Source organism: Gymnoscopelus microlampas (assembly GCF_963454915.1).
Source record: "Gymnoscopelus microlampas genome assembly, chromosome: 20".
In the NCBI taxonomy this organism is placed as follows: domain Eukaryota; kingdom Metazoa; phylum Chordata; class Actinopteri; order Myctophiformes; family Myctophidae; genus Gymnoscopelus; species Gymnoscopelus microlampas.
Genome location: NC_139957.1, coordinates 29,618,281 through 29,636,060, shown reverse-complemented (window position 1 = coordinate 29,636,060; position 17,780 = coordinate 29,618,281). Strand labels below are relative to the sequence as shown.

General features: G+C 40.8%; 2 protein-coding genes across 2 annotated transcripts; both read left to right on the top strand.

The window, feature by feature from the left end:
• The first annotated feature begins 68 nt into the window (after positions 1-68).
• ccdc32 (coiled-coil domain containing 32) lies at positions 69-3,920 on the top strand. The gene is made up of 4 exons (XM_084045211.1): positions 69-180; positions 378-678; positions 1,514-1,667; positions 2,658-3,920. Exons 2-4 carry the CDS (start codon positions 426-428, stop codon positions 2,857-2,859), a joined length of 609 nt encoding a protein of 202 aa, XP_083901337.1. The 5' UTR covers positions 69-180; positions 378-425; the 3' UTR covers positions 2,860-3,920.
• A 4,949-nt stretch (positions 3,921-8,869) lies between these two features.
• prlh2r (prolactin releasing hormone 2 receptor) lies at positions 8,870-10,389 on the top strand (the record flags this gene model as incomplete). The annotated part of the gene is made up of 2 exons (XM_084044603.1): positions 8,870-9,745; positions 10,084-10,389. 2 exons carry the CDS (start codon positions 8,870-8,872, stop codon positions 10,387-10,389), a joined length of 1,182 nt encoding a protein of 393 aa, XP_083900729.1.
• Positions 10,390-17,780: the final 7,391 nt, after the last annotated feature.

Genomic DNA, 17,780 nt, shown 5'->3' with positions numbered 1-17,780 from the left:
CAATTTGAGAGGCAGTTTGATGGTCCAATGAAATTACTCAAAATAAGGAAGTTGACTACCGTCCGTGGTATTTTCGACATTGTTTTTCAGAGATCATGGGCATCGTTAGCTAGCAGGTCAAGTCTTTTTGTTTTTAGTGATACATTGGTACTATAAATGCGTATTGTCTTTTTCAAAGAGGTAAGATGTTGATATAACAAATGTCCCCCACAGGCAAATGCTATATAAAACCGCTGCATGTCATGGTTCTCCACAGTTTTAGCTTACTAGCTTGATACAGTAGGTAGCAAGCCTGCTTTTTTAGTCTTTTCCATCTGATTCACATTCCTGTTAACTATACTAGATTCTCACATATATATGTCTGATTAACTATTCAGGTTATTTAACCGAGCCGAGGACATCCCTATTAACACTAGTGCACCAGTATGATTGAGGACTTCGAGAACAAGGAGGCTCGGTCCAGTGGAGAGCTCTGGTCCGAGATCTGCTCCAGTTTGCCAGGAGCAACGGTGGAAGAACCTATTCAGGATGTAAACAGTAGCCACTTCACAGATTCCTTCCAGCCAGCATCCCAAGTCAGCCTGCAGGCGAATGGACAATCAAATGGAACATGTACGCATTCTTCTGGTGCCAACTGGGAACCCATGGAGGATTCAGACATCTACATAGCAAGTTTAGGTATGGATCTCCATTCCTGCTCGTTTCCCTCGTCTGTTTTCCTAGTTGCCTCTCTTTCCTCTGTCTGCCAGTGCCCACATGATCTTTTACTTCTTCTTGATCAAATGTGTTTTAGGGATTGAAGGGATCAGGGATTGTGTATATTTTCATCACCATATAGTTATCACAGTTGCAACACCTTGTTAACAAGCTGGTGGCATGTGGGGGGTTATGTATTCATCGCTGTTTTATTCCCTAGTGAAACAGTCCATGAAAACCATTGTGTGACATAGCCGCAAGCAACTCTTTAGATGCTATTTTTGCTGCCTGGCATCTAGAGTTGCAATACCAACCATTGACAGCCCATTCATCCAAACAGAAAAGTCCGATCTGATTGTATTAAACAACATTAAACTCACCAACATTGCAGCTGTATGTAAAGAAACACTCATTTTCAATAATGCAACTTCCTGCTGCCTTCTGCATTATGTGCAATGTCGAAACAGGTGGTACGCAGGACCGTTGAGTGATTTCCAACGAGCGCTTCCAAACTCAAAAAAATAAAATAAAATAATCACGTGCATGGAATTTATTGACAGAAAGTAGCTCATCATAACATGTCTATGGTGGATTATTGTGAAACAAAAACTTTGCAGATACAAAGAGGATAATCCAAGCTTTCCGTACAGCTGCAATGTTGGTGAGTTTAACGTTGTTTCATACAATCAGATCTGACTTTTCTGTTTGTATGAATGGGCTGTCAAGGGTTGGTATTGCAACTCTAGATGCCAGATAGCAAAAATAGCATAGAGGTTATAGAAATGTACAAAAAATGTGTTTCTATATTTGATTTCAGAGAACCGCCTGAAGAGGCTGAAGGGGCAGTCCAGTGATGTGACCTCCAGGGACATGCTGCGCTCTTTGTCTCAAGCCAAAAAAGAGTGTTGGGACAGATTCCTACATGATGCCCAGACGTCTGAGCTCTTCCAAGGTGGTGACATGGACGATAGGTGGGCGGAATGATGTACCAAAAGTATAAAAGACGTATATAATATACTGAAGGGCGTCCTGGATATCGATATTTTTGTACTATCTGTTGTGCAGACCGGTAATGGCATATTAAAGGGCTTTTAAAAGCACCCCACCAAACACACTGTCAATTAGATGCCAAGCAGCAACAGTTCCATCTCACTTTCATTATGTCTGCCAGAGGCCCGGACAAAGGTTATTTTTGTGTAATATTATAATTGTATGTACATCCCTCCAGGCTATGCCAGTTGGGCACAAGCTGTCCGTCCGGTGTATGGGAACTACACTACTGCTGTGACGCAAATCTGTTTTGTACAATAGTTAAGAATCTGTGCATGTAAAACTTTTTTTTTTCAGCGTATCTCTTAGTTACAAAAACATTGACCTTGTCTAGAAGTTATTGTCGAGGATTATGATGATCGCACAAGTAGTTAGATTTGTGCTCCACTGAGCAGCGAGCGCCGGTTTCTAGTATTTATCTTTTCACCTTCTGGAGATTAAATTAATTAGTTTTTTCTCTCGTTAAATCTGGCACAGCCACAGCGCAACAAAATTACTTTTGTGCTCATTTATGCCTTATGACTGCCAAAATGAAACCACATTTGTCTGGTATTAATTTCCCACCACGGCATGACATCAAAACAGGCAGTGCATAAAACTTTCCATAAGGTCAACACAATTATTTTTATTGCAGAGTGTATTGAATATTAAATTGGTTTAACCAATCTAAGATTTTTCCCATAGCAGCCCATAGCACTGTGTTTGTACTGTATGTTTTCTGAGAGTGCTGACCTCTGCTGAAGCGCAACACGGCTGCCGTGTTAAGTGGTGAGATTGGTGGACCCGCAAATGCTTTCAGGATTTTCAAGTGGGCCCTTATCCAGAAAAGGTTGACAACCACTGTTCTAAATGTTGATTTCTCATGTCCTCGCCCCAGTGTCTTGATACTGTATGTATATTTGCTTTCACAGCGCCCTGGAGCACTTCAAGCGGTGGTTAATCCCTGAAAAGGTGGCCATCAGTGCAGAGGAGCTGGAATATCTCCTCAGACCATCTCAGAACACAGAAACAGCTGACGGTACCTCTGAACAGGACCAAACACAGGACGGAATCAACACAGAAGGAGACACACAAAAGCCTGAACAAGATGAAGCTCATTCTCCAGAGAAATGACTTCTTTTAGTGGTGGTAAAAAAAACAACTAGTAGTAACTTGCTTAGGGTTCTTCTGTTCAGGAGCATTCTGAATTGATCAGAATTGTTAGAGGTTGTTTGAACAGGTGGATTGATCTGCCATCATCAAAGACAGTTATGGCTCGTAGTAATCCCTCCTATTCACTAAGCCAGTGGTTCTCAACCTGTGGGTCGGAGTCCATGATGATTTTGTGTGTGGGGGGGGGGGGGGGGGGGTCCCCAGATGACAGTGAGCCTTTTTAATACCTCCCAAAAAAAGAAGTAATCGACAAACTATACTACAAAAACTGGTCAAACATTCCCAAAATTGTCAAATAGTAAAGAAGCATTGTGAGCTTGTAGATCGGCTATCTTCACAATATTTATCTGTGGAACCGAGTCAAACTAAATGTAATGCCTCAACTCCTACAATTCTAAGTTCTTGTCAGGATGGGGGGTCCCCTGTTCAAATGTGATTATTTTAGGGGGGGTCACGGCCTGAAAAGGTTGAGAACCACTGCACTAAGCCACCGACTCGAGTATTGAATCTTGTATCAGTCAGTGATTTGTATTCTTCAAACATGTTGCACTGTAAATGCATAAAGTAGGATAAAAAATGCCATGACATGTTGTTCTGTAGACATAGAATATGTGGTATACGTACACTACGGTCCATCCTCTCTCTGTAACGTTGTGACTTAGGTTGTACATGATCTCGCATTTAGTTGTTAATGAGGACCATTAGAGAGTATTGTTTTGGAAATGTTAGGCATTTTGTAAATTATAATCCCTGAACCAATGCATCATTATTCAAGAGTATGCTGGGTTTAATGGGTGAATAAGGAGTGTTAATTATCTGTAACAAATAACTGATGGTGTAATATTCAGTGTGATATATCCTCATCATTGCCATATTAATTTCACATGTGATTACATGAAAACAAGTTGTTTAAAGCATTCTCAGTCTAAGCAAAATGAGAGTGTGCTCCTTATGTTCCAGATGAATGTTGTTATTAATGTTACGTTTTTAATTGTTCAGTAAACATTCAACCACTTAACTAACGTTTCAGGTGTGGATTCTATTGAATGGTTTATGTGATTTATTCTTGTATCCTTCCTTAGGCAGCAGTAACTTGTTTGTTGATATTTGGTCCTAATATGCAATGATTATGGTACTTATATTTGCAGATATGTCAAAAAATCACAGATGAGCATAATGTTTTCACTCTCCAGTTGGTAAAAAGTTTGGGAACCACTGGTAGGCCTATAGATGGCCTACTAAGGTATGGTAATGGCTTAAGGTTGAATGACTGGGTGGCTGGGGTTAGAACTTCAAGAACCCGTTTTAGGCTACTGTGCAACAGTCCAGTGATGGAAGAAGTAATCCATTTTTTTTATTTAAGTAAAATGTTGCAAGTTCAGTATTCAGAATTGACTTGAGTAAAAGTACAAAAGTGTCGGCATGAAAATGTACTTTAAGTAGGCTACCAAAAGTAAAAGTAGCCTACTAATTTTGCAGAAGGGCCCATTTCACAAGTTTTCAAAATGTATTAAATGTATAAAAATACTTTGAAAATAGCAGATCTATAAGCTCATCGGCTATTTATATATTTTCATCTATGCCAAAGAATTTAGGTCTGTGGTTTTGTAATGATAATTAAAATATTCAAAGTAACTAGTAACTAAACGTTTTGAAATAATTGTAGTGGAGTAAAAGTAGCCTACAATATTTGCCTCTGAGATGTAGTGGAGTAGAAGTAAAAGTATTGAAAATGGGAAATGTTTTCCTAGACCTGGTTGCTTATTTCTTTCACACAATCTGGCAACGCTGAGCAGCAGCGCTAGTGGTCGTGCGGGCAGAGGAATACAGCAGGTGAGCTTAAAGTTCTCACGTTGATACGAGGTATTCGTTTATTTATTTTTGAAATTGCATATATTTTTTATTGCTAATCATTTTATATTTTGGCTATATATTATTTGCATTATTTTTTGCATAATTGTTTTTATTTTTATATTAAAAAACGTGATTAATACATTGACAGTTATTGTGTTTGGTAAATAATAGCTATAACCAAAGACTGTATGATTGATAAAGTGTTTAGTTATTATATTGCCCTATAGGAGTTATAACATGATTTATCAAATGGTGCTACTCTACTCATGCTCTATTTTCATTGGTTGTAAAATTAACATGATTTATCATAGCTTTCTTTAAAAAGCCCTATTTTATACTTTCTCCTGTGCTGAAAACAACTAGCTACAAGGTCAAATTGCACAATGCCTGCTGCCTGCATGGTTTGTTTGTTTTACAAAAATGTAAACCTTTAAATTTCGACTATAATGACAAATATGGACTACAGTTTCACACCAAGAGCAGACAATTCAAAGATTCAAAGATGTTTATTTTTCACTCACTCATACAAGTACAAGCAGACCATAGGCTTTGATATTCAATATTAGTTGCAGAGTCACTTTTTAATTGACTAAATTTTGTCTAGTGACTGTAAGCGTTCAATGCTGGAACAAATGTAAGAAATGATGCGAGAGGAAAGTGTAAATCAGCTGAATTAATGTGGAATATGCATTATTTCCTGCCTGCTGGGGAAAATAACCTGTCATTCTTGATACCCAGCTATCAGAATATGTGTTGAGGCTAAATTGAACACATTTCAAGGTGCCAATTAGAATGTAGAAAAGTATTATCTATAAACAATTCACAACACAAGTCAAACAATGCAGCAGTCACTCCTCAAAGCGTAAATGTATGTATATAGTCACACACGTATCAGGCTAATCATATTTGAACTGAGGACCCCCACCCTGACAAGCACTTGGAATTGTAAGAGTTGAGGCATGACATTTAGTTTGACTCGGTTCCACAGATTCATATTGTGAAAATAGCAGATCCACAAGCTCACAAGGCGTTGTGAGCCTGTAGATCTGCTATTTTCACAATTTTTGTGAAATATATTATTATTTGATAATTTGGCCAATGTTTGGCCAGTTTCTATAGTATAGTTTGTTGATTACTTTTGATGCAGTAATGGTCTTTTTTTCTTTTCTTTCTTTCTTTTTATTTAAGTATTAAAAAGGTCTTAGAAGTCCTTAAATCGTCACTTCAATCGTCATCTGGGGACCCCCCCCAAATCAAATGTGGGGACCCCCCTGGGGGTCCCGACCCACAGGTTGAGAACCCCTGGTATAGTCTACTGAATATACAGTGACTGACAATAATTAGAAAGCTTTTTAAGCCCAACATTGCATGATAGGTAGTTAGTTTTGCCTTTTTTGATAAAACAAAGCACGGCAGAAAAATATTTTCATAGCAATATAATGATATCTTTAGTCAGTTCATCTTGCTCTTGAACTTTAACCTCAGTCCCTTGTGGCAAGCCTTCCATTTCATCACCATTTATTTATTTTCATTCCAGTATATCAGCCACATACTACATAAATAAACATTCACACAATTACAGAGTGAGTCAGCTGGTCAGTTGTTTTAATGTATTCCTTACATGCTCTTTATCAGTGGATGGTTGAGAGTGCTATACAATTAATGATATAGCAAAAAAAAAATCCACTTCCATCACCAGCATATGACATTTGACATTGACATTGTGAAGTAGCATAGACATTGCTCACTGCTCAGTCTAATAGGAAAGGCAAAGGTTTGTACAACAAGGCTTATGAGGAACATGAAAGAGAAAACGGAAGGATGGATGGCTTATGCCTTTGAAGAGGAGGAAATAAGACACTCCAGCTTTTGATGAGGTTGAGTGAATGACAACAGAACAATTGATGTGAAGATGTTACGATGATTATTCTGTCTAGACAGGACTATGTTACAGTGAATGATGAGTAGGACCTGGGTGCATGCAGGCAGGGCAGAGCAGTTCAAATTATAAAGGGTTTTAATTAATAATGAACAAGCCCCAAAACAGTAGGCAAAGATCTAATTTCAGAGATCAAGTTACAAGACAAAGCAGAACCGAATTTTCAAGAAAGCTAAGAAACATTGACAGAAGGTTTAGAGCCAAACAGGCTCAGGCACAGATTCAAATGCAAAAATAGCAAAAGTAGCAAATCGACAAGCTCAAAACGCACCTCGAGCTTGTGGATCTGCTACTTTTGATGCTTTTGTGTGACGCTGTAGTATGATCAAGTAGGGCGTAAAAACACAAAAAGTTAGAATATGGAGGTAATAATAAATAATAACTTTATTTATATAGCACCTTTCAAAAACAAGTTACAAAGTGCTTAACAACAGTTAAAAAATACAATACAAATCAGACATTCATTTCATAAATAGTACAACAATTCATAATCTGGGAAAAAGCTGTGCGATTAAAGTGAGTTTTTACAAGAGATTTGAAAGAGGACACTGAGTTTGCCTGCCTGAGGTCACCATCAATAAGGCCCTGCTGGATGATCTCAGGCAGCAGCCTGGCTTATAAGGAGTTAAAATATCACATATATAGGCAGGAGCCTGACCATTTAAGGCTTTAAAAACATTTTTTTTCCTAAAACTCACAGGTAACCAATGAAGGGCTGCAAGGACTGGTGTAATGTGCTCACCTCTCTTTGTGTGTGTCAGGAGCCTAGCAGCAGCATTTTGTATCAGTTGCAGTCTATGAACATTTTTTTTACTGATCCCTGAATAAAGTGCATTGCAATAGTCAAGTCTGGAGGAGATAAAAGCGTGAATGACCTTTTCTAGGTCTGCAGCTGTAAGGAAAGGCCTGACCTTTGCTAGTTGTCTTAGCTGGACAAAGCAGGACTCAACAACTTTCGTTACCTGGATGTCAAAAGACAGCTCTGGGTCAAACATGACACCCAGGTTATGGGCCTTCTTTTTAACGGTTTTGGAGAGGGCACCAAGACTTGAAGTAAGGTTTTCAACAATTTCTGTGTTTGGGCAGGAGGGGGTGAATATAATTACTTCCGATTTAGATTCATTTAATTGAAGGAAGTTTTTAGACATCCATTGTTTGAGGTCATTGAAACTCAATGCAAGTGACATCAGTGTAGCCAGGTTTGAGTGTCATCTGCGTAGCAATGAAAAGCTATATTATGTTTACGCATAATTTGCCCCAAGGGTAGCATATATATGATAAATAAAATGGGACCCAGGATCGAACCCTGGGGAACTCCACAAAAGAGAAGAGAAGAAGAGGAGAAGGTATCACCAAGTGCAATGGAAAATGAACTGTCTGATAGGTAGGAGCACAGCCAGTCCAGAGTCCAGAACCACATACAAGGTTTTTGATAGGAGGTTTTTGCCTGACAGCAACGATATCACGCACGCACGCACGCGCACACGCAAACGCACACACACACACACACACACACACACACACACACACACACACACACACACACACACACACACACACACACACACACACACACACACACACACACACACCAACAGGACCCAGGTGAAAACATGGACGACTAAGAAGTGGTGCTCCGTGGAGCGCATATCTCCACTGTTGTACGAGGAAGTATAAATCAGGCTAAGTGTCTATGGAAAAGGCAGGAGGGGCAGATGGGTGCAAAGAAGCAGTCCAATGTCCAGAGAACATGGCCAGAGGGGGCACAGGAGCAGACTGTGACACCATTCTGGTTTCCATCATAATCTAATTGTTTGTCCTAAAAGTAACATGCTACCGTGTTATTTAGGTGAGGATTAGGTTTGAAACAATTCATCAAATAATTGATTAATTAATCATCCAAAAGTAAATCAATAATCGTGATAGTTATATTGTGTAAAAATAAATTGTGCACCAAAATTTGAGTGTTTGTCTTTGTTCCATTATTATGAAATGAAAATGTGAGAATAAGCATTAAGCAATTTCAGGATGTTTGTTTGAGTCCAGATAATGTGTGATGAGCATATATCTTCATTTTGTACTTTTTACCATATCATATGACAACTTTTGTCCATTCTGCATAGAAACAATAGTTTCCTTTGAATAGCATTTTTCTGTCTATTTCGTTGTATTGCAGCAATGGATGGAGGACTTTCACTGAACCATTCCAGGGAGAACCTTTCTCTTCCATCCTCGTCTTGGACTCCTTCGTCCATTGCCCCCAACTCCTCCTACTCCTCTGTCTCACCCCCCGCCTCATTTTCTGGGCTAGATCTGTTATTTGTTTTGAAGCCTCTCTTCATCCCTCTCTACTCTGCCATTGTCGTGGTAGCTTGCTGTGGTAACTTGGTCCTCCTCTCGCTCATGTGGCGGAACAAGAAGAAACACAACACCACCAACTTCCTCATCGGAAACCTGGCACTCGTCGACCTCGTCATGTGCATCTTCTGCGTCCCACTGACGGCCTCCTACGCCTTCGACGTGAGTGGGTGGACCTTCGGACGGTTCATGTGTCATTTTGTCACGATCATGCAGTCGGTGACGGTGTACGCTGCGGTCCTGTCTCTCATGGCCATCGCGGTGGATCGGTATGTGGTCGTGGCACACCCCACTCGCAAGAGAGCGGGTCATCAGTTCTGCTGGTGTCTCGTGGTTCTGATCTGGCTGTCTTCACTGGGGCTGTCCACTCCCACGGCACTACACACTGGCTATCTGGACCTGAGGGCCACGGGACTGCAGATGGCCATCTGTGAAGAATTCTGGCTGGGAGAGGAGCACGGTCGCCTCATCTATTCCTGTTTCATCCTCTTCTTCTCCTACATTGTCCCCCTGGCTGCTGTGTCCATCTCTTATTGTGCTATATCTTATCAGCTGAGACAAAGGACCATCTCAGGTTTGATGGCAGCTACGGCCCAGAGGTGTGGACAGGCTACTTGGAACAGGAGGAGGAGAAAGACCTTCTGCCTGCTACTGGTGTCTGTTCTCTGTTTTGCCTTCTCCTGGCTACCTTTACAGGTATGGATGGATGGATGGATGGATGGATGGATGGATGGATGGATGGATGGATGGATCACTTCATGAAGGGATGGAGGGATGATCAGATGGACAGATGGATTGACCTGAAGGATGGATAGTTGGATGATGTAATGGGTGGATAGACAGATGGGTGTGTGGATGGATGGATTTTCTTCATGGGTGGAGGGAAGGATTGACCTGATGGATGCATGGATTGACCTAGTGGATGGATGAACGGATTGACTTGATGGGTAGATAGATGATTGGAGGGATGAAAATATGAACAAATGAACAAATGAACACATTAATTGCTTGAATAACATGGCAGAACCTTGCAGGTGGTGAATTTGATCCATGACCTGGACACAGATTTCTCCATCCTGGGGAAGGACTACGTCAACATCATCCAGGTGTCATGCCACCTGTTTGCAATGAGCTCCACCTGCTACAACCCTTTCATCTACGCTTCGTTACATGACAAGGTCCTGCCCCGCCTGTCTAATCACTTCCTTACGTGGCGGAGAAGAAAAGGGCAAGGGCGGGGAGTGCGCCATGGGTCAAGTGTCATCATGACCATGTCCCACAGACTGATACAACGTCACACCTCCTCTACCGTGGTGGACACACAAGGCACAACACGGTGATTCCTGACTTGTTAAGCCAGATTTATACTTAGTTGCGCTCTGGTGTTGTGCACCAAAAGTAGCTGATCTACAAGCTCACAACGCATGGCAGCATGATGTGTTGTGAGCTTGTAGATCAGCTATTTTTGGTACGACACGATGCGCAACCAAGTATAACTCAGCCATTTCTCAATCATCCTTCACTCCACAGGACTTGATTGTCGAGAGAATCATTGGTACCGAAATCATAATTATTAGGCTTTGAAAGATTAGAATTTGTTGCATTGGTAAAAGTGACATTAATATTATCCAGCACTGAGGGAATAAATTAGATCATTTAAAAAAATCTTTAAGAGCCAATGTGTGCAAATCTGTAACATCTACATAGCATTTTTACTGTGTTGCTAGCATAACATAACTGGAAATATCTGCAGGAAAAGTTGAAAGTAATCATAATAACGCAAGTGTATGCAACCATATGCCAGATATGAGCTAGCCTGTCTTAATGGGTAAGTTCACTCTCTGATAGACACACAGATTGATTGATTGATGTACTTTATTTAGTAAGACATGAGAACAACAGTACATTGAAGTACAAATTCACAATACAAGGTCTACTAAACTGGAAGACTCATAAAAGCACTGAGCTTGTTTCAAATGAGTTCCCCATGCACACAAATCATGATGACATATAAGAGACAGACAGATATACACAACTACTATAGAATGTCATACAATCAGTTTACAGGTTACTGGTATGAAGAGTGAGAAATATGTACAAAAGGAGAAGGAGAGAGGGGGGGGGGGGTAGGGGGGTAGGTTAGGTTAGGACTTAGACAGGGGCCATTTTCCAATTGCAGCCTCCTGAAGGTGTATCTTTAGGGCTGTTTTGAAAGAGAGTAGGGTTTTACACTCCTTTACTCCTTTTGGTAGGGCGTTCCACATTTTTGATGAATAGCATGAGAACGAGTTACTTCCCTTTGTTGAGCCAAAAAAGGGTTGGACAAGGTTTGTGGAGCTGCCTCTGGTATTGTGATCATGGACATCATTAACATTTTGGAAGTATTTTGACAAATACAGGGGGATCCCAATGTTGTGGTATATCTTGAAGACCAGGCCCATAGCAAGTTGCTGTACTCTGTCCGCAACCCTAAGCCATCCAATCCTATCAAAATGATCAGGGGTTAGATGGGTTTTGTAATTGAGGCCAAGAAGTAGCCTTACAAGTTTGTTTTGGGATGTTTGGAGCCTTGTTTTTAAGGCCTTGGAGGTGTTGTGATACCACGAAGTACATGCATAATCGTAATGACCTTGTATGAGGGCCACTGCAAGAGTCTTCAGAGTCTTCTTACTGACTTTACGATCAATACTCCGCAAATAGCGTGTTTTTTTGTGGACCGTTTTTATCGTTTTTTCAGCATTTTTGTCACCAGAGAGGTCAGCCTCCAAGATAGAGCCCAGGTAGGTAATTTTGTTTTTTCTTTTGATGATATCATCACCCGCTTTGATCGTGAAGCTCTCTGCCTTTCTGAGGTTAGGAGTGGACCCAAAGAGGATGCATTCCGTTTTGCCCAGGTGTAATGAGAGCTTGTTGTCGGAGAGCCAGATGCAGATCTTGTTGAGTTCAGAGCTGAGAGTTTTCTCAACCTGCAGCCTGTCCCTGTCCGAGACTAGCAGGGCCGAGTCATCTGCGAACAGGAACAGGTTGCAGTCGCAGGCTGACGACATGTCATTCACATATATCAGGAACAGTAAGGGTCCTAGTATACTTCCTTGGGGAACACCACAAGTCACTGGGAGGGGGGGGGACTGGGTGCCGTTTACTTCCACCACTTGCTCCCTCCCTTCCAGGTAGGATCTCATCCAGTTCACTGACGTGTCATCAAAACTCAGACTTGTGTTTGCAAACATCTAAGGGTATAGGTGTAATGGTGGAATCCTGTGTAAGCTCCCAGTGCCATCAGATCATTCTGTTGTGGCGCAAAAATGTGCTCCTCTTCAAAAAAAAAACCTACATAAAAACAATGAATACAACAACAAAAAAACAATGAATGTGCTTTCAAAAATGGAGAGAAGCCACTTGACAGGAAGTTGGATGCTGAGCTGCATGTAAACAACGCAAGCGGGAAGTCATTGGACAGACACTTGCATGAATTAATTCATTTCAAACATTATCTTTAATTTCCTGCATATATTTCCAGGTTAATTTATACTAGTAACACAGTAGAAATGCTACATATTGGCGTGTCAGTCAAGCAAGTGAATACAGGCACCCTCTAGTGGATAGAAATTACACATAGCCTCTTTAAGTTCTGATGTTTTTACATTACAGCTGTGAAATATAAGGAGGCACTAAAGTGTGGTGCAACTGGTGGTTAGAGTCAATAACACTGACTCAAATCAATGTGACTGTTCTATGTCCTTGTTTGGGTTTGAGTAGATGCATAGAAGACATTTAAATCTACATGATTTTATGTCTATACTGATGTGTATTGTAATGGGTTGAAGATTCGAAGGAAGCGACAAGACAACTTTATATGGACGATTTACTGCAGTTAGTCATTAAAATGTTTAATTTGAACATACCTTTATTAAAATGTTAAATAATGTTGCTTGAGGCTGCAGGAGTTGTGCAATTGCTAATTGGTGTTATCACTGGTTGTGTAATATGTACAAATAATGTGCAATATGTAATTTGTGGTTGTGATTTGATACAGTATGTGCTCTTTAGTTGTTCTGTTGTTGTGTTATACTACTATGGAGGCAGATGTGTGTGCAGCATGAGAGTCCAAGACCAGTTTCCCCGTGGGGACAATAAAGTATATTGTACAGTATCATAATATATGTGTGTGCCCAGAGGCATGCGGTAAGTCCTTCTCTTGTCTATGACACACCTGGGATCCTATACTGTAGTATTATAGCATGTATTTAAGATGTCTTTGGACTGATATAGTCTAAGTCTCACTGACAAAGATAAGTAGCTTATGAACGTGATATTTTATGTTGTAGCTAGCACTAAACATTGTAGTTTTACTATGATCATAAGCATTGCTCTGCATGGATGTTATAGTTTTGTATTTTCCCTTCTCAGTCTTGTAAATTCAGTGTATTTAAACTCAATGGTGTTTTGAAACCTCTGAAACCTGATACTGCATATTCTGGAAATTGTCAACTAAAGACTTCTTTCAAGTTAACCACATTATGTTTGCACCAATGTAATTTCCAAAATAATTCTCAGTATAAAACATCAGTTCTAGTTAGAGCAATTTATTGTATGGCTGTATTTATTATTGATTTAGTTTTTCTGTATGTCTCTGCCCCCCGGGCACTCAGTTTACAAACAAATTTGCACTCAAGGACCAGAATCAATAAAAAGCTTTTTAGTTTCAATCAATCAATCAATCAATCAATCAATCAATCAATCAATCAATCATCCAACAATGTGGTAAGTATGACCATCATATTGCTATAGCCATGTACAGTATGTGCAATGACAGTATACATAAATAAACAGGTCCCGACATGGGCCCCCCGTCAACACACATATGCAGTCAAATGCACATATATGGAGATCAACATGCACTGATGTCAGAGACAACAGAAACCATGTCAAATGCACATATAAGGAGATTTTCTGATTTTTGCTGACACTGAGGAGGATACACAGCAGCGCCTTACCAAAAAGCGGAAGTGGCATACTGCAAGTCGGGCTGCAGAGACCCCTATCGGTCGGATCGGCGGTGCGACATAGGTGTGAGAGCAGCCCACAGTACTGTAGTTGACTAATGTTACAAGAACATAATAGGAAATACTACAGAATCATAGTGACCCGTCCAAGGTGCTAGGCTGTTCGGATATGATATGCTGTCTGTCAATTCATGTCACCCTCATCTCCACTCACAAAGCAACAAAAAAAAACACCTCCCTTCGAGCCATTACAACTTCAGCTATGATGCTGTGAACTGCCATCCAAGACTAAATAACTAGGGAGGTTCATGCGCTCAGTGGAGACCCATCTAAGTATATTCAATGTACATACAATGTATATATACTAAGTTGTCAGCAACAATCAGGTGATGGCCTTGAGGATATATGGAAGTGGATGTATTCTTCAATTCTTGACAAATACCTGACAGGTGAACGCATGGCAACAAAGGTGGTCAAAAGAGTAAACCAGAGAACCAGATTTATGGGCAGAGTTTCCTCTTTTGTCAACCCTCAGGCCCTCAGGACCCTCTCAGGGGCCCTGATTCAGCCCCTTTTTGACTATGCTTGCTCCTCTTGGTACTCCAACACCTCAGTGTCACTGAAGACTAAGCTTCAAACCTCCCAAAACAAACTGGTTCGACTACTTCTCGGACTGGGGCCCATGACCCACCTCTCTCCCACTCACTTTGCCAGCCTAGGCTGGCTCAGGGTGGAAGACAGGGTTAAACAACTAAAAATGGGACTGGTCCTCAAAATTTTAAATGCAGATTTGCCCGAAATGCCCCCTATACCCGCATATCTGTCTAAATACCTACAAAAAGTTAGTGACACCCACAGTCACGAAACTAGAGGGAGTGTAAACAACAATCTGGTACCACCCACCCATAAAACAAACATGGGCAAATTCTCCTTCTACAGCACGGCCACCAAGGTATGGAATAGTCTAACCCCATCCCTCAAAAAATGCAGTTTTCTGGGCTCATTTAAAACAGCCCTAAAACTCATCTTTCTGGAGGCCATAAGAGGAGGTAGTACCAGTTTCCCGGCAGACAGACGACCCCCCTCCCCTTTTTTTGTATATACTTTTTATATTTTTCATGCTTTTTTTTTGTACATAGTGGTATTTCTTCTCTGTATTTTCATGTTGATTTGAACTGTTTGGTTATGTCTATGAAATTAATTCAAGGACCCCAACGGAAACAAGTCCGCAAGGACTTTTTTGGTCGGACCTTTTAGACAAAAGTATTATAAATGTAACTGTGTTGTTTTACATTTTTTTGCCTAATAAAAAAATTCAATCAATCAATCAATATTCAACTGACTTTTTGCAGGGGCCCTTTTAGAGCGGTTTTGAAGGAGAGTAGGTATTTACACTCCTTTACGACTTTAGGGCATTCCACAGTTTTGTGGCATAGCAGGAGAACAAATTTAACCCCTAGTTTGAGCCAAATGTGGGTTGAACGTGATTAGTGGAGCACCCTCTGGTGTTGTGATTGTGGGCGTTATTGACGTTTTGGAGGTAGTTTGACAGGTACATGGGTTTCTTTGTGTGGTCTGAGCCATCCGACCCTAGCAAAATGAGCAGGGGTTAAATGAGTTAAGGCCAAACAGTAGCCTGAACAGTTTGTTTTAGGATGTCTGGAGCCTTGTTTTTAAGGCCTTTGTGGTGCTATGGTACTATGAGGTGCATGCATATAGTCGAAGTGACTTTGGGTGAGTGCTCCTGTTAGAGTCCCAATGTATTCTTACTGACCAGTGAGGAGATCCTGTACAAAGTTTTTGTTCTTTGGTAGACTTTTTTGATTATTTAGTTGCCGAATGATTTGCCTCTAAAATGGAACACAGGTAGGTAATTTAATCTTTTCTTGTCATAACATTGTCACCCACCCAGGTTAATGTTGGACCAAAAGAGAATAGATTCAGTTTTACCCAGGTGTAATGATAGTTTGTTATCAGCAAGCCAGGTGCAGATTCTACCGATTTCAGAGCTAAGGGCTTTTTCAGCCTGCAACTTGTACCTGTCCGAGACCAGCAGAGCCGAGTCATCCGCGAATGAGAACAAATTGCAGTCAAGCTGATGTCATGTTGTTAGCATATATTAGGAACAGTAAAGGCCCAAGTATGATTCCTTGTGGAACGCCACAGCTCAATGGGAGGGGGGGACAGGGTTCCGTTCACCTCCACCACCTGTTCTCTCCCCTCCAGATAGGATTGCATCCAGCCCACTGATGTGCTATCAAAACCGATTGCTTTTAGTTAGTTTATCAATCAATACAGAGTGATTAATGGTGTCAAAAGTCTTTTGGAGGTCCAGCATGACCATGCCACAGTATTTGCCCACGTCCACCTCATGTTTGATGTGGTTGTTCAAATAGAGAAGGGCATGTGTCAGTGGAGAGGGATGTTCTGAAGCCAGATTGGAATTCGTACATTAGTTTTTTTTCAGCAAGATTCTTTTCAACCTGTTCATAAACTATTTTTCTTCCATAACCTTTGAGATGGAACTAAGAATAGAAATAGGGCGGTAGTTGCCGGGGTCTAATTTGCTTCCTTTTTTGTACAGAGGGGTTACTCTCGCTATTTTGAAATCATGGGGGACGTGTCCCTGTTTGATGGAGAGGTTTACAATGTAGGTGAAGATTGGAGCAATGGAGGCGGCTGAGTCTCTGAGAAATTTGGAGGGAATATTGTCATGGCCAGTGGTCTTGTTTTGTTGAAGGGCGCTACATTTTTTAAACACCTCATCTGTTGTCACCATGTTGACACGTTTCCATATTCCATATATATTTGGCTGATAAGGCTCTTATGATGTGTTTTATGAACCATTGGTTGAGATTTAGAGCGTCATACCTTTCAGCACGGAGCGCTATTGAGTGATAGGATTGAAACATATTTTACAATTGTCCTGCCTAATCTAGTTGAATGCCCCTGATGTATTGGTAAAGCATCTATTCAAATGTATTTTAATTTTCCAGACTATATGAACCGTTATACCTCAAATTAAGTCTTTTTGATTTTCTTGTCATAAAGTGGTAGACAATAAATCCTGTCTTTCTGTTTCAAGACACTAAACATGCAAATGAGTAGGCTATCACTTCTGGTTAACAGAGGATTTGTCAGGGAGTAGTAAAAGACAGACTTCAGACGCCATCACACCTCTATGCTACTAATAATATAATATAATTAGGGAATGAGGACTAGGATTAGTATTGGGTTTTACTGTCATGTTTTTTAACAGATGCGTGCACCCAGCCATGCACACACACACGCACACGCACACGCACGCGCACACGCACGCACACACGCACACACGCACACACACACACACACACACACACACAGGCGATTACTTTCTCCTCTGCAGTAATTAATGAGACTCTTCTCCCACACAAGCATGCTGCCTATGCAATTGCAAATGATGTGCCTATCCATGCCATTTTAAAATCACCTAAGCTGATTGAGTAGTGCCTGATGCCTCTATATTCATGAGCGTTCTGATTGTCGGGCCAGATACACTACTAAGCTACTAGGTGACAAGAAGGTTACAAGTACGTTTAATTATAGCAGACAGGAGTCTGGCTGGGGTTGAGTACTCATTTATCCCTATATTACTTTCTTAGCTGATGTTAAGTTACCTTTTATTGATCCCTGTGGGGAGCTTAGTCACCTGAAACCATTATGAGCAGGCAGTGGGCAGCCACTGG

What these genes read in the sequence shown, in the direction of transcription:
- ccdc32 (XM_084045211.1), top strand. Translation starts at nt 426, where the DNA reads ATGATTGAGGACTTCGAGAACAAGGAGGCTCGGTCCAGTGGAGAGCTC. An exon ending in CATCTACATAGCAAGTTTAG is followed by an intron (nt 679 to 1,513) that starts GTATGGATCTCC and finishes ATTTGATTTCAG; the next exon opens with AGAACCGCCTGAAGAGGCTG. An exon ending in GGTGGTGACATGGACGATAG is followed by an intron (nt 1,668 to 2,657) that starts GTGGGCGGAATG and finishes TTGCTTTCACAG; the next exon opens with CGCCCTGGAGCACTTCAAGC.